Source organism: Struthio camelus, chromosome W (assembly GCF_040807025.1).
Source record: "Struthio camelus isolate bStrCam1 chromosome W, bStrCam1.hap1, whole genome shotgun sequence".
Lineage (NCBI taxonomy): Eukaryota > Metazoa > Chordata > Aves > Struthioniformes > Struthionidae > Struthio > Struthio camelus.
Genome location: NC_090981.1, coordinates 10035461 through 10050357, shown reverse-complemented (window position 1 = coordinate 10050357; position 14897 = coordinate 10035461). Strand labels below are relative to the sequence as shown.

Below are 14897 nucleotides of genomic sequence, written 5' to 3'. Positions count from 1 at the left end.
ATCTCTTAATGCACCACTAATCCATTGAGCTCTCAGAGTGAGCATCCAAAATGACTGATGGATTAGTCTGTTTAAATGTTCAGATTCCGTTATAATATGCATTGCAGTATTGCTATCGCTATTATTACCAATACAATTTGAAATGCAATTAGCTTTACATCATATAATTATTTCCTCTGAAACAGCTGATTAAAAATAGTGAACTGCTTTGCGTTACATCCACCACCCCCCCAAAAAAAAAAACCTCTAAACCCAAACCAAACCAAAAAACAAACAACTAGATAGAGTTAGAATATCCTGTCCAGGTCAGGTTAGTGTTCTTTCTAATCCACATATAGTACAGTCCCTTAAAATTGGAAAATTCGGTCAGTAACACAGGATTAGTCTCAGTATTCTGAAACACAATGTCATTGATCCATTGCATTCATTTTCTGCAATCCTCAAGATAAGGGAAGTAAATACATTCATTATTTCTGTTATTGATATCAATCATGGGAGGTACATCTATCTCCACTGAGAAAAATGCAGTTTCTCTTGTTTGAAGATATATATATATATATTTTAATCACTGCAGTCTGTTCCTGTTCTCGTTTCTAACTTCAGCCATGATAATTGACCTGTAATGTAAAGTATATCATCCCTCTCTTATGCATATGACAAAACAAAAAAAAATGGCCAAAGGAAAGCTAATGTATTTAGACATCCATCTGTCCAAAGGAAGCTGCTTATTTTTGGTTTTGTTACCTTTATCTTATATCTAATTGGTATCATTGGTAGTTAACTCCTTTTAGCTGGGATACAGGTACCCACTTACTTACCTTTTGGCTCTCTGATAAAGAGGGGTCATGTAGTTGTTGACTGTAAAGGCTCCTTACCATTTAGTTTGTAAGTTATGGTTTTTTGGGTGTCAGTTTCAGGTACATGACTGGAATCCTCTACTTCCCATACATGCATATCCAAAGGAGCACCTTCACTTCTTTCTTTCCTACTTCTCTCAATTGTTTTAATTTTTTTTCTTGTATCTCTAACTACTCCTGATGCGTCTCAGTCACCCAAGCCTAAAACATCTTCTTCCATGGCAGTTTCTGGTGACACCAAGGGTATAATCAACTTCATTCTTGTTCCAAACAAAACCTGGTAGGTTTGGATACCAGTTTATGGAGTCCCTTGGTGGCAGAAAACTTCTTGAAACATTTTTTTTCTATAACTGCTGCTATGTGCTGCTTTACAAGAAAGGCCTCTGCCCATCCAGAAAAGGAATAGATCACTGCCAGATAATATTCATCATCACAGACTGTCTTTGGCAGCTTATATATGTAATCTGTCCATTGTAACGTCTGTGGTCCTACAGTCTGCACCAAGGTGCACCAAGGGGAGCTGACTTGTTTTGGGTCTTGTCCCCTCTTGTGTGCATTTAAGGCAATTTTTAAACTCAGTTCCTGATATCTGCTTCTATGCCTTCCCATGTTGTAATTTCCTTGACATGCCTAAGGGGATGTTTCCAGCTTTCATGTGACATGTCATGGCATGTTTATCAATTCCGCTTTGTCTCTTTCCATTTCCTGTTTGTTTTGATCCTGTTGTTTTTGTTGTGTTCTAGTAACTGCCATTGCTATTTGTTTCATGCCCCCCAGGCTGGCAGCCTTTTTAGCAGCTAAATCCACCTTATTGTTCCATTCAGCTTCTGGGTTCTCATTCTTTTGGTGAGCCTTTTACATGTCTAATTTGTAACTGGTTTCCAGGATGTTTTCCCCATGTATGAATCTTATCCCATCAATCCTTATTTAAAATGAACTTTCAATCACCTGATTTCCATCCCCTCTTGTCCGAATCAAACATCCAATATAATATTCTCTCCATGCAGTAATCAGAATCAGCTAAAATCATGATCTGTCCAGCTTTTTGTTGTCTGATGACCTCTAAGATTGCCCTTAATTATGCATGCTGGGCTGATCCACTTGGCAGTGCTCCATGTATTTTATCCTTATTTGTATTTAGAGCTGCATGACTTGTGCATCGCTTTCCCTCAAAGCATATAGAGCTTCCATCAGTAAACCAAGTTTCATTTGCACTATTGTTTTGCATTAACTCTTTAAAATCTTCTACAATCTAATGTGTAGGGCATTCCACATAAATGTTTGGGTGCTTGTATTCTGCTCTCTCACTAATAAGGACATGTGTTAAGAGATCAGGTTTGTTTAAACTTTCAGAGGTTACTCCACAGTTCATCAATAATAATGGTCAGTCAGCAATATAGGTATTAGAAACACTACTTCCTGTCAGTGACCCCAATAGAAAATACTTTATTAGAAAGCGTATTGCCTGAACCATAACAGAGGCTGTACATGTAAATATCAATGTTTTGCACTGCCCAAACGGCTGCCAAACACTCCTGCTCGGAGGCTGAATAATCCAATTACAGTTCCACTAGTTTTCTGTATTTATATGCTACTGGGATGAGCTTGCCCTTTACATCTTTACATCTTTACAGCAAAACAGCTGCAAAGGCTCCTGGTGTGGTGGCTAATTGAATGTAAAAGGGATGTGGTGAATCTGGCATTTTTAGAGCTGGGGCTTGAAGAGCTGATGACTTTAATTGCTTTAGTGCTTTCTGCTCTGGATCCCAGTCTGTCTCTTCTTCTTTAACAGCTATGTTAACAGGCCCACTATGCCTACATACTTAAAAAATGTGCTGTCACAAGAAATGAAATCCTCCCAATACCACTCTCAGTGAATGTTCATCTATGGGACAGACATTTTAACCTAAGTTTCAGTGTTCTCTATCTGCCTTCCCTGATGTGATAGCTCTAGTAAGCCAGTCAGCAAAGTTATGACTATCAAGTTTTCCCAAATCCTCAGCCATCACTTGGAGATCCCTAGAAATAGCAGGCAGGGCAGTTATGATTTGAGATTTTTGTATCACCCATTCAGTCTACAGTGAGGGATACCTTCCTCACTACTTCTACTTTAACAGGGCTGTTAAGGTTATTATGTATATCCCCACTCAAAGCATCATTATCATCATCATTCAGAGCCTTCCAAACTACAGATCCAAATAAGTTGTTCCCTACTATTGAGGTTATTTGTTTCCTTAAAGCAAGTATGTGCATAGATTATAACTGGAATGGAGCATGATAAAGTTTGATCTGCACAATGCAAAATGAAGACCTCTATCCAGTAACTTTCTAACTGAGCCCGATAACTTGTCTGTCTGAAAACATGCTGTTTCAAACTAAGTCTTGCCTTTACTTGAGGTCTTTGAAGACAATCTTGCATTTTCATTTATAAGTTTTTCAAGGTATGGCTATACTTGTTTTGCAATATATTACTTCCTGACTGATTTTTTTGTTTTTAGCTCTAACTTCCAGCCCTGTCCCCATTTATCTGATAGATTGGGGCATTTTTCTATTGGATATTCTTTCCTTGTGTAATTACTTACAGATGGTCAAATTGCCTTGTATCATTTCAAGCTGGAGTGGTATGTATGTTGAGTTTTGGCTAAAGACCAGAGATTATCAGGATAAACAATTACCACCTCATCATATTAATTGCTTGATCTGGTGTTGACTGTAGTAGTTTAAATAGTATGATTCATACTCTTATTCCCTTCCCCCCCCTCTTTTAAGTGTCCTTATATGACCTTAGTGTTCCTGTCTGCCTCTCTGTTATGTAAACAGGGATTCTCTAGACATGCCTGGGGGTGCCTGCGCTGCCCACCTTTGGCAAATGATCTGGATAACAACTCCTGTTAAGATAAGAGTGTGGGTGTAAATTTTGTGTGTGTGTGTGTGTTGAATACACAGAACTGTCTGGTTTGCCTAAAACTGATCATGTTAAAGAGGAAGAAAATCATCAGCTGGATTAAACAGTAGCCAGGGAATTCATAGAATTGTAGAATCACAGAATGGTTGAGGTTGGAAGGCACCTCTGGAGATCATCTAGTCCAAGCAGGGTCACCTAGAGCAGGTTGCTCAGGGCTGTGTCCAGTTGGGTTTTGAATAGAGACTCCACAACCTCTCGGGGTAACCTGTTCCAGTGCTCTGTCACCCTCATAACAAAAAAGTGTTTTCTTATGTTCAGATGGAATTTCCTGTGTTTCAGTTTGTGCCCGTTGCCTCTCGTCCTGTCACTGGATACCACTGAGAAGAGTCTGGCTCTGTCTTCTTTACACCCTCCCTTCAGGTATTTATACACATTGATAAGATCCCTCCTGAGCCTTCTCTTCTCCAGGCTGAACAGACCCAGCTCTCTCAGCCTTTCCTCATATGAGAGATGCTCCAGTGCCTTAATCATCTTTGTGGCCCTTCACTGGACTCATTCCAGTAGTTCCATGTCTCTCTTGTACTGGAGAGCCCAGCACTGGACACAGTACTCTAGATGCAGCCTCACCAGGGCTGAGGAGAGGGGGAGGATCACCTCCCTCGACCTGCTGGCAACGCTCTGCCTAATGCAGCCCAGGATACCATTGGCCCTCCTGGCCACAAGGGCACATTGGTGGCTCATGGTCAACATGTTGTCCACCAGGTCCCCCAGGTCCTTCTCTGCAGAGCTGCTTTCCAGCCATTTGGCCCCTCAAAGAGACTTCTGAAACAAAGGAGTCAGCCTGGAAAGAAGTCTAAAAAACATGACAACTTTTAGCAAGGGGGAGAGACCTTGGTCTGGAAAGAGCAGTAGACAAAACCTGGGTTTGACGCTGCCAGAAGTGGCCCCGCCGGCATCACAACCTCCGCCTAGGCCTGACAGAGCAGCCTCCTCCCTGTGGGATGCCGTGAGTATCCTGCCTCCAGCTAGTGGGCTGTCAGTACGGGGTGCACCAAGTAGGGGCCCACCCCTCGGGGTGCATAGGTGACCTTGTGGGGGGCTTTCTCACCAGCGCGTGGATTTGCGGGTTGTAGGGAGCAGCACGGGCGCACGTATGGCCGGAGCACCTGAAGCTCCCACAGGAGGGGTATGCAAGTAGGAGAACCTGCACTCCCAGAAGGGGGGTGTGCTTGTAACCCACCCGTCCTGTGAGGGGGGTGTGTGCATATAACATGTGAATGTGTGTGTGGGGAACAGAACTTCCTTGGATTAGTTATAGAAGGATTTTTATAAATTTTTAGGTCTTGATTAATATTTTGTTAGTGACCAGTACTGTGGTTGTTTCTAATACTGTTGCATTCCTGATATTGATTCTGAATGTATAGTTCACTGATTACTGGTTAATTATATGTCATTAATAAATTCATAAACTGCTTTGATCCTGATTTGGTTTTAACTAGGTGAACTGGGCAGTTCTTCCTTGTGAAAGACTTGTTCAGTACAGAAAGTGCATGGTATATATGGAGTGGTGTATAGAAGTCTTCAGTCTTGCATCAAAACACAGGGTAGGAGTGCAGAACTGCAACTGTATTGTGATGTGGAGCTGCTTTTACTTGCAATAGTTTGAGTTAAAAATAGAATTTCAGATTATATAAAGGTTTAAACTTCAGCCTAAAATGCACATCTGTGTTGAAGGAGTCTAATGCTCATAAACTCTTAAGAATAAAAATTCAGACACTGTTCTGGTAGCCTGTGCCACTTCTGCAGTTGTTACTTCCTAATACACTGAGCTTTCCAAAGTTAATCTGGGATTCTTTTGCTAGACAACGCTCTGGGTTTGCACTTTGAAGTGTGCATCTGCCACTATGTGCATTTGAACAGCCCAATTTTGTGCATCTGCCTCTGAATTCAAATACACAAATTGTAGGGGGGTTGGGGGGGGTGTGGGGGCGCTTTGGTTTGTGTTGGGGTAAGGAGTACCTTTCAGTGGGATGAGCTTACATAACTTTCCACTCAGCTTCTGCTGCCAGGCCCCAGACTGGTTAAAATTGGAAAGGGAGATCAGAAAAGTGGGAGAAAATGCCCTTGCTTTTAAGTGGAATGTTGAGACTGTTACAAGTGATAAAAAAATCTTCCTGGATACAGTAGGTTTAATGATGTTTAGCCCTGTATATGGCTCGCTCTCTTGTCTCTGTAGCTGCAGTGAACAATGTTCTTGGAGCTGTGTGAAGCTAGAGGGGTTCTGAAGCAAAGGACAGGCAAACAAGGGTTGAAATGTCTGAGATTCTAGGGAAATATGCAAACAATGGCTTTGTAAAAGCATTTAGTCTTTAATCTGGTAAACTTTTCCAAGATAACGGTACTGTAGTGTAAAACAAGTACTAAGGTGGGTAATAAAGTGAGTATTATATCTATGAAGCTGTTGACTGGATTAATTCTTTGCCAAAAAGCATCATTATGTATCTTGTTTACAAGTATGGGGCCAGCTTTTCAGGGTGTTCAGTACAGGAAAGTATTTGTCTCAGGTATCTGTGCAAAGGTGTGGTTAGATATCCAGTTAGGTGGGACATTTTTAAATGTATGCCACCTGTTGAGCAACTTCTGTCACAAACTTTGTGACAAATGCTGTGCTCTGCCTGTTGTAGTAGCAGATCAAGATCTGGTGAGGTCTTCCTCTGCTTGCTTCCCTGAGTTGTTCAGGTGCTAAATAATGATGAATGGTACAAAACAGAGACAGGGCCTCCTGAACCAAGGAGCTCAGGATTTAGCTAAAGGAAGCTTCAAGGCATAGAATGTTTTGACTAACCCAATGGGATGAGTGCATTGTACAGTGCAGCAGGGTTTAAAAAAAGTAGAGCACTTCCATTGAGAGTCACAGGAAAGTGACCTTTTTAAAAACTCTGATTTGAATGGAGGAAGATTGTACAACTGGATAAAAAGGAAGATTTGAAGAACGATATAAGGAAGGATGAAGGTGGAAACGTGGATAGAAACAAACAGGATAAAGAAAAGTACAATTTTAATTTATCCGGACCCAATAGGATCTTGTCTAGTCTGAGATGGAGGTGCAGAATTCCTGTTTCTTTCCGCACTGCCTCTCCAAAGGAGCAAAGGGACCTAGCAAAAGAAGTGAAGACTAAAGATGGTAATTAGGCATAGTCTAGGCTATCAGATCTCTATTGCAGGGGATCCCATATCAGTCCATGGGAATCTCTTGACAGTGGTCTGAAAGCTGGCCAGTCATAAGGTGTTTGCGCTTCATCCATACTTGCTAACTTTCATTAAAAGTCAGTACTGTCCAGGTGGGTAACTGCTTTTGTTGTTACAGGGATCCTGTGCGAGCATGTGTCCTATTGATGGTTATGTAATCTTTAAATGGTTCATATTTAAAAAAAAAAAAATCTCCTGCTATACTTCTGTAGGTCTGCTTGTTTGCTCCTTGAAATGAACAGATACCATACAGAATTTTAGAAGAACTACAAGTTTTATTGGCAAACATTCTGCTGTTATAAGGAATCTCTTCTTCACATGTTTGTTTTGTATTTGTTGTGTTAACTTAAATTCCAGTTTATGAATGACTAAATTGGAAATACCTTAGAAAAGGTGCTAATCACAGTTGTATTTCTGTCCAATTTGCAGGTTTCTAGATAATCGACTGTTCGCAACCTGTTCTGATGACACTACAATAGCACTTTGGGATCTGAGAAAGCTGAATACAAAAGTGTGCACTTTACATGGCCACACCAGCTGGGTGAAGAACATTGAGTTTGATACCAATACAAGATTACTAGTAACATCAGGGTTTGATGGAAATGTGATCATTTGGGACACCAACAGGTATGTGGCTGCATGTGTGCTGTTATGTTTTTAGAGCAGACAAAGATAGGATTCTTCAGATGGAAAACCTACTTCCTTGAATGGTAATTTAATGCATGTTAAATACTGTGATCAGTTTATAGCCTTTGTCAAGAATTTGCTTTGCCTTTATGCAATAGCAGCTCAGAAGTTACCAAGAGGCTTTTTTTTCCCTGAGACTACAAAATTCAGTTCTTTCAAGTTGAAAATGTTCTGCCTTTGTTTTCATAGTAGTGTGAACATGTAGATTCCTTTACTTCATTTAAAATCTAGTTTAAGTAGAATGAAGGCAGTGTGCAAAACTATTTTGGGATAGATGATATGCTCAGCACATCTTGAACTGTTCTGGATGTTATTAGGGATTTGAGTCTGACTTCAATGCAACCATTTCTTCCTTTTCACTGTCCAGGTGCACAGAAGATGGATGTCCTCACAAGAAGTTTTTTCACACCCGTTTTCTCATGCGGATGAGACTAATGCCAGACTGTTCCAAAATGTTGATCTCAACCTCCTCTGGATATCTTCTGATTTTGCATGACCTTGATTTAAACAAATCTTTAGAGGTCCGCAGCTACCCAATATTAAGAGCTAGGAGAACTACATCAAGTTCAGGTGAATGTTTGTGGAAAAGTCTGTAATAGCTTCTTTGATAGAGGTATTTTATGCAACACTTAGCTAATGGAAGAAGGTAGAGGTTGGACTAGAAAGACTCTAAAGATAAACTTTCGCTAAGGTTGCTGTTTTATGTTGTTCAAGGGTCATGTAGATATCTGTATTATTGACGTATGACACATTCTGACTCAGAGGTGTGCAAAGTGTCTTGGGTGATTCTTGATATCAAGACTTCAATAATATAGCACTAGAGCTTTTGCAAGTTTGACACTTCAGGCTGATAATCTTTACTTTTCCTTCAGTCTAACATCCTTGATGCTGTAATGAAGACGACCTAAGCCATGTTGAATGGGCTGAATGCATATGTACTCCAACAATTACTGATGGCTGTTGTGTAGTGCTGCAGTTGTGTTCTCAGCAGCAGAGCTGATAGGATTCTGTGACATGAAATTTTATGGCCTGTTTCATTCTGCTGTGTGGCAGTAACATAACAAAATAGTGATAGTCACTAAAAACTCTGCCGTTCTTTCCCTTTTTTGACCTTCACTTTCCTTTGCAGATTGTCATTGGCTCAAAATAATGCAAATACATGCTTGTCCTCTAAAAATGACTTTAAAATGGCATAGTGGACTTCTGTTTGTTACTCCATAATAAAGCAAATTTTCTATTGTTAGTGGAGCAGCTGACTTCTAGTGGCTGCTTGTATGGATGATCCCTTAACTTCACTTTTGGAGCAATTGTTGTCTTCCAGATCACCTTCAGTGGTGATAAAGACATTAGCTTAAACCCTGTCCCCAGTTACGTCTACAAGGTGCCTAAATGGAGTGGCATGGGGAAGAGTTTATATTCCAGCTTGTAGTAGTGACAGTGCATAAGAAGGAAAGAATGCCACTCACCTCTTCTATCCCTGGTAGAGTTTGTAGTGCTGGTACTTTTAGGATGTGCTTCTTAAATGAAAAAGTCTGAAAAAATAAAATGCATTTGGGCAATCTTTTAAAAACATGTAGGTGTCTGATTCCCAGTGAAATCAAAATCTGACTCTTGCTGCTTAATAGTAATTCACTTTGGGCTATAAGCTGCACTGTCTGCAATTCTTATAAAAGTATTTTTTAATGCGATGTGTATCTGCTTAAGGTTTTGCATAACATTGATAGGAAGGTTAAATAAGGGACAATATAGTAAAAGGGCTAAGCTTAACTGTTATGTTCACATGGCTGCTTCTTTTTTCAGACATGACATCTACCAGTTCATCTGGTCCTCGAGCTGTTGGTTCATGTCACTGTAATGATTTGGGTTCACTGTCTGAGAAATACATGTCACGATCCTCACAGCGAGAAGGTAGGTAAAGATCAAAAAGAGGCCAGAGTATACAACTGAAAAACTGCTTTTTAACTTCTTGTCTCTTTTGACTATCAAAATAAAAATCTTGCAATGATTTATGTGAAATCAGTAAATAATATTGGAGCAAAGCATGGCAAAGTCTGAAAGTCTGATATGCTTTTCTCTCTTGAAATCTGAAAAGTGACAACATCTTTATTTTACATTAGAACATAATCTTTGTTATCAGATTAATTCAGTTTAGTTATACTTAATATATTGGGTAGTGTTACTCAGGATTTGTGGTTCTGTAGAGTAGTTGGAATATATAGCTCACAAATTGTGATACTGCCTTTTCCTTTTTTTTCCACTCATTTCATACAAAATACCTTTTAAAAAAAGCATCCTTTAGAACAGCAGATCTATTCCTTACAGCTGTCTTCTGTTATTTGTTTGCATCAGTGATGGAGATAAGTATTTAGTGTTTGCACATGCAGATCCAATAGCATGGGAAAAGAATGGGCAGCTTGTTTTTTGCCTCTCCCTTGAATGTTAGCAGAATTGTTTGTGAAGTTCTAATTACAAAGCAAGTCCTAGCTAAATACAAATCTATTAATAGGGATGATCCCATGCTTAGCAAACTGAGATTGGGTCTTGGATGTACTTTCATAGAGACAGCATGAGCTTGGGCAAATTGGTAAATATGTGAGTCACTTCCCACTTGTAAAGTGAAGATAGTGTTGAGGATTAACTGCTTATAATTGTGAGGTGCTCAAACACAGTGGTAAGAGGATGAGGGTTATCTGGACCCCAGGACAGGATTTACCTGTAAAAACCTCTGTTACTGATGGGGGGAGAGAGGGAAGGAATGAGGCAAGCAGCACACAGACCAGCAGCTCTGTAATGAATGTTTGAGAAGCATTAGTTCCTTAAAATGTTCTTTTTAAAGTTACACTAGAACAGCACTTTTAGTGACTTTCTATTTCAATGATAATGAAAAGTGTGGACAGTTACACCCTGACTTTGTTCATGTACATTATATGAGATGATCTAACACAGGTCTTTGAAGAATGAATTTCAAGACAGACTATATGGAATTGGGACTGAGTCCTCTGGTATTAACTTCAGCTGTTCATATAACCTTTACTTAGGTTTACCCCTTCATAAAGCTAGTACACAATCTTTTCTAGCTCTGTTGGGTTAAAGTTGGTGAAGCAGTTGGGTATAAGATTCAAATGCTTGACTGCTCTCAATAGTAGACTAAGCAAAGAGGTGAAAATGAACACACAGTGTCAATGAAACTTACAATTGGCTTCCCTTCCTAGGTGTATCACCACGAAATAGTCTGGAGGTTTTAACACCAGAAGTTCCTGGAGATAGGGACCGTGGGAACTGCATTACATCACTACAGCTCCATCCAAAAGGGTGGGCTACTCTTCTTCGGTGCTCAAGTAATACAGATGACCAGGAGGTAAAGCAAGAAGTGTTTGATGCTTCTTATTAAAAATAATTTTTAAAAATCATAGAACTACATCACAAATTCCTTCTTTTCAGGTAAATGTAGACTTTGCATGTATGAATCAGTCAGTTGAGTTCCTAATGCACTGCAACTAGAAATAATTTTTAGATTTGAGATTATAAAGCTCTACTTTTTAATGGCTTCCTTATAAGAAGCTTTGTGTCCTGCACTAGAATCATAGAATAATCACAGATCACAGAATCACAGAATAGTTGAGGTTGGAAGAGGTCTCTGCAGGTCATCAAGGACAGCAAGAAGGGGTTCTTCAAATACATCAATAGCAAAAGGAAGACTAGGGAAAATGTGGGCCCGCTGCTGAATGGGGCGGGTGCCCTGGTAACAAAGGATACAGAGAAGGCAGAGTTGCTGAATGCCTTCTTTGCTTCAGTCTTCACTGCTAAGGCCAGTCCTCAGGAATTCCAGACCCTGGGGACAAGAGAGGAAGGCTGGAGAAAGGAAGACTCTCCCTTGGTGGAGGAGGATCGGGTCAGAGATCTTTTGTCCAAACTTGACATCCATAAATCCATGGGCCCTGACGGGATGCATCCGCGAGTGCTGAGGGAGCTGGCGGATGTTATTGCTAGGCCACTCTCCATCATCTTGGAAAGGTCCTGGAGATCAGGAGAGGTGCCTGAGGACTGGAAGGAAGCCAGTGTCACCCCAGTCTTCAAAAAGGGCAAGAAGGAGGAGCCAGGGAACTACAGGCCTGTCAGGTGATGGAGCAGCTCCTCCTCGAGGTCATCACTAAGCATGTGGAGGACAAGAAGGTGATCAGGAGTAGTCAGCATGGATTCACCAAAGGGAAATCATGCTTGACCAATCTGATAGCCTTCTATGACGGAATGACGGCTGGGTAGATGAGGGGAGAGCAGTGGATGTTGTCTCCCTGGACTTCAGCAAGGCTTTTGACACTGTCTCCCATCACATCCTCCTAGGTAAACTCAGGAAGTGTGGGCTGGACGAGTGGACAGTGAGGTGGATTGAGACCCGGCTGGATGGCCGAGCTCAGAGGGTTGTGGTCAGTGGCACAGAGTCAAGATGGAGGCCTGTAGTTTGCGGTGTCCCCCAGGGGTCAGTCCTGGGTCCAGTCTTGTTCAATGTATTCCTCAATGACCTGGAGGAAGGGACAGAGTGCACCCTCAGCAAGTTTGCTGATGATACTAAACTGGGGGGAGTGGCTGACACACCAGAAGACTGTGCTGCCATTCAGAGGGACCTGGACAGGCTGGAGAAATGGGCAGAGAGGAACCTCATGAAGTTCAACAAAGGTAAGTGCAGGGTCCTGCCCCTAGGGAGGAATAATCCCATGCACCAGTACAGGCTGGGGGTTGACCTGCTGGAAAGCAGCTCTGCAGAGAAGGACCTGGGAGTGCTGGTGGACAACAAGTTAAGCATGAGCCAGCAATGTGCCCTTGTGGCCAAGAAGGCCAATGGTCTCCTGGGCTGCATTAGGCAGAGTGTTGCCAGCAGGTCGAGGGAGGTGATCCTGCCCCTCTACTCAGCCCTGGTGAGGCCCCACCTGGAGTGCTGTCTCCAGTGCTGGGCTCCCCAGGACAAGAGAGACATGGCACTCCTGGAGAGAGTCCAGCGGAGGGCTACCAAGATGATCAGGGGACTGGAGCACCTCTCCTATGAAGAAAGACTGCAAGATCTGGGCCTGTTCAGCCTGGAGAAGACAAGACTGAGAGGCGATCTCATAAACGTGTACAAGTATCTGAAGGGGGAGTGTCAAGAGGATGAGGCCAGTCTCTTCTCCGTGGTGCCCAGCAACAGGACAAGAGGCAATGGGCACAAACTGAACCACAGGAAGTTCCATCTGAACCTGAGAAAAAACTTCTTTCCTGTGAGGGTGACAGAGCACTGGAACAGGTTGCCCAGAGAGGTAGTGGAGTCTCCTTCGCTGGAAATATTCAAAACCCGTCTGGATGTGATCCTGGGCAATCTGCTCTAGGTGACCCTGCTTGAGCAGGGAGGTTGGACTAGATGATCTCCAGAGGTCCCTTCCAACCTAAACGATTCTGTGATTCTGTTATTCTGTGATCTAGTCCAACTTCCCTGCTGCTCAAGCGGGGTCAACCAGAGCAGGATGCTCAGGACCTTGTCTGGTTGAGTTTTGAATATCTCTAAGGATGAAGACTCCACAACCTCTCTGGGCAACCTGTTCCAGTGATTCACCACCCTCACAGTAAAACAGTTTTTTCTTATATTTAAGTGGAACTTTTTGTATTTCAATTTGTTTCCATTGCCCCTTGTCTGTTCATTGGATACCACTGAGAAGAATCTGGCTCCATCTTCTTTACACCCTCCCATCAGGTATTTAGACACATTGATAAGATCCCCCTGATCCTTCTCTTCTCCAGGTTAAACAATCACAGCTCTCTCAGCCTCTCCTCATATGACAGATGCTCCAATCCCTTAATCATCTTAGTAACCCATCGCTGGACTCACTCCAGTAGCTCCATATCTGTCTTATACTGGGGAGCCCAGCATTGGACACGGCACTCCAGATGAGGTCTCACCAGGGCTGAGGAGAGGGGGAGGATCACCTCTCTCGATCTGCTGGCAACACTCTGCCTAATGTAGCCCAGGATGCTGTTGGCCGCCTTTGCCACAAAGACACATTGCTGGCTCATGGTCAACATGTTGTCCACCAAGACTCCCAGGTCCTTCTCTGCAGAGCTGCTCTCCAGCAGGTCAACCCCCAGCCTGTACTGGTGCATGGGATTATTCCTCCCCAGGTTCAGGACTTGGCACTTCCCTTTGTGGAACTCCATGAGGTTCCTCTCTGCCCATCTCTCCAGCCTGTCCAGGTCCCTCTGAATGGCAGCACAGTCTTCTGGTGTGTCAGCCACTCCCCCCAGTTTTGTATCATCAGCAAACTTGCTGAGAGTGCACTCTGTCCCATCCTCTAGGTCATTAATGAATATATTGAACAGTATTGAACGCAGTATTGACCCCAGGGGGACACCACTAGTGACTGGCTTCCAGCTGGACTTTGCACCACTGATCACAACCCTCTGAGCTCTGCCATTCAGCCAGTTTTCAGTCTACCTCACTGTCCATTTATTTAGTCCATACTTCATCAATTTGTCAATGAGGCTGTTATGGGAGACAGTGTCAAAAGCTTCACTGAAGTCAAGGTAAATAACAGGCACTGCTCTCCCCTCATCCACCAAACCAGTCATCTCGTCATAGAAGATGATCAGGTTGGTCAAGCATGATTTCCCCTTCATAAATCCATGCTGACTACTCCCAGTCACCTTCCTGTCCCTCACATTTCTGGAAATGGTATCCAGGATTATTTGCTCCATCACCTTCCCAGGGATCGAGGTGAGGCTGATTTGCCTGTGTTTCCCCAGATCCTTCTTCTTGCCCTTCTTGAAGACAGGGGTGACATTTGCTTTCTTCCAGTCCTCAGGAACCTCTACCGATCACCATGACCTTTCAATGTTTATAGAGTGGCCTTGCAGTGACACTGGCCAGCTCAGCCCTCGTGGGTGCATCCCATCAGGTCCCATGCACTTGTGTATGTCCAGTTTGTTTAAATAGTCCCTAATGTGATCCTCCTCCATCAAGGGTTAGTCTTCATTGCTCCAGACTTTCCCATTGGTCTCAGAGACCTGGGATTCCTTAAGGCCAGTCTTACCAGTAAAGACTGAGATGAAGAAGGCATTCAGTACCTATGCCTTTTTCGTGTCCTTTGTCACCAGGTCCCCTTCCCCATTCAGCAGAGGGCCTCCATTTTCCTTAGCCTTCCTTTTGCTGCTGATATACCTATAGAAGCCATGGGTAA

The 14897-nt window shown here is 42.5% G+C and overlaps 1 protein-coding gene across 4 annotated transcripts in view; it reads left to right on the top strand.

The window, feature by feature from the left end:
- Window positions 1–14897, top strand: part of LOC104139552 (DDB1- and CUL4-associated factor 10) — a 34802-nt gene that overhangs the window by 13901 nt on the left and 6004 nt on the right. For 2 of the 4 annotated variants that reach the window (XM_068925346.1, XM_068925348.1), the window contains 5 exons: window positions 4102–4182; window positions 7441–7638; window positions 8066–8268; window positions 9499–9606; window positions 10911–11056. In XM_068925346.1, the coding sequence (XP_068781447.1) occupies window positions 4102–4182; window positions 7441–7638; window positions 8066–8268; window positions 9499–9606; window positions 10911–11056 (736 nt within the window). The remainder of the gene's footprint in view (window positions 1–4101; window positions 4183–7440; window positions 7639–8065; window positions 8269–9498; window positions 9607–10910; window positions 11057–14897) is intronic. The other 2 variants (XM_068925347.1, XM_068925349.1) reach the window with 1 other exon arrangement.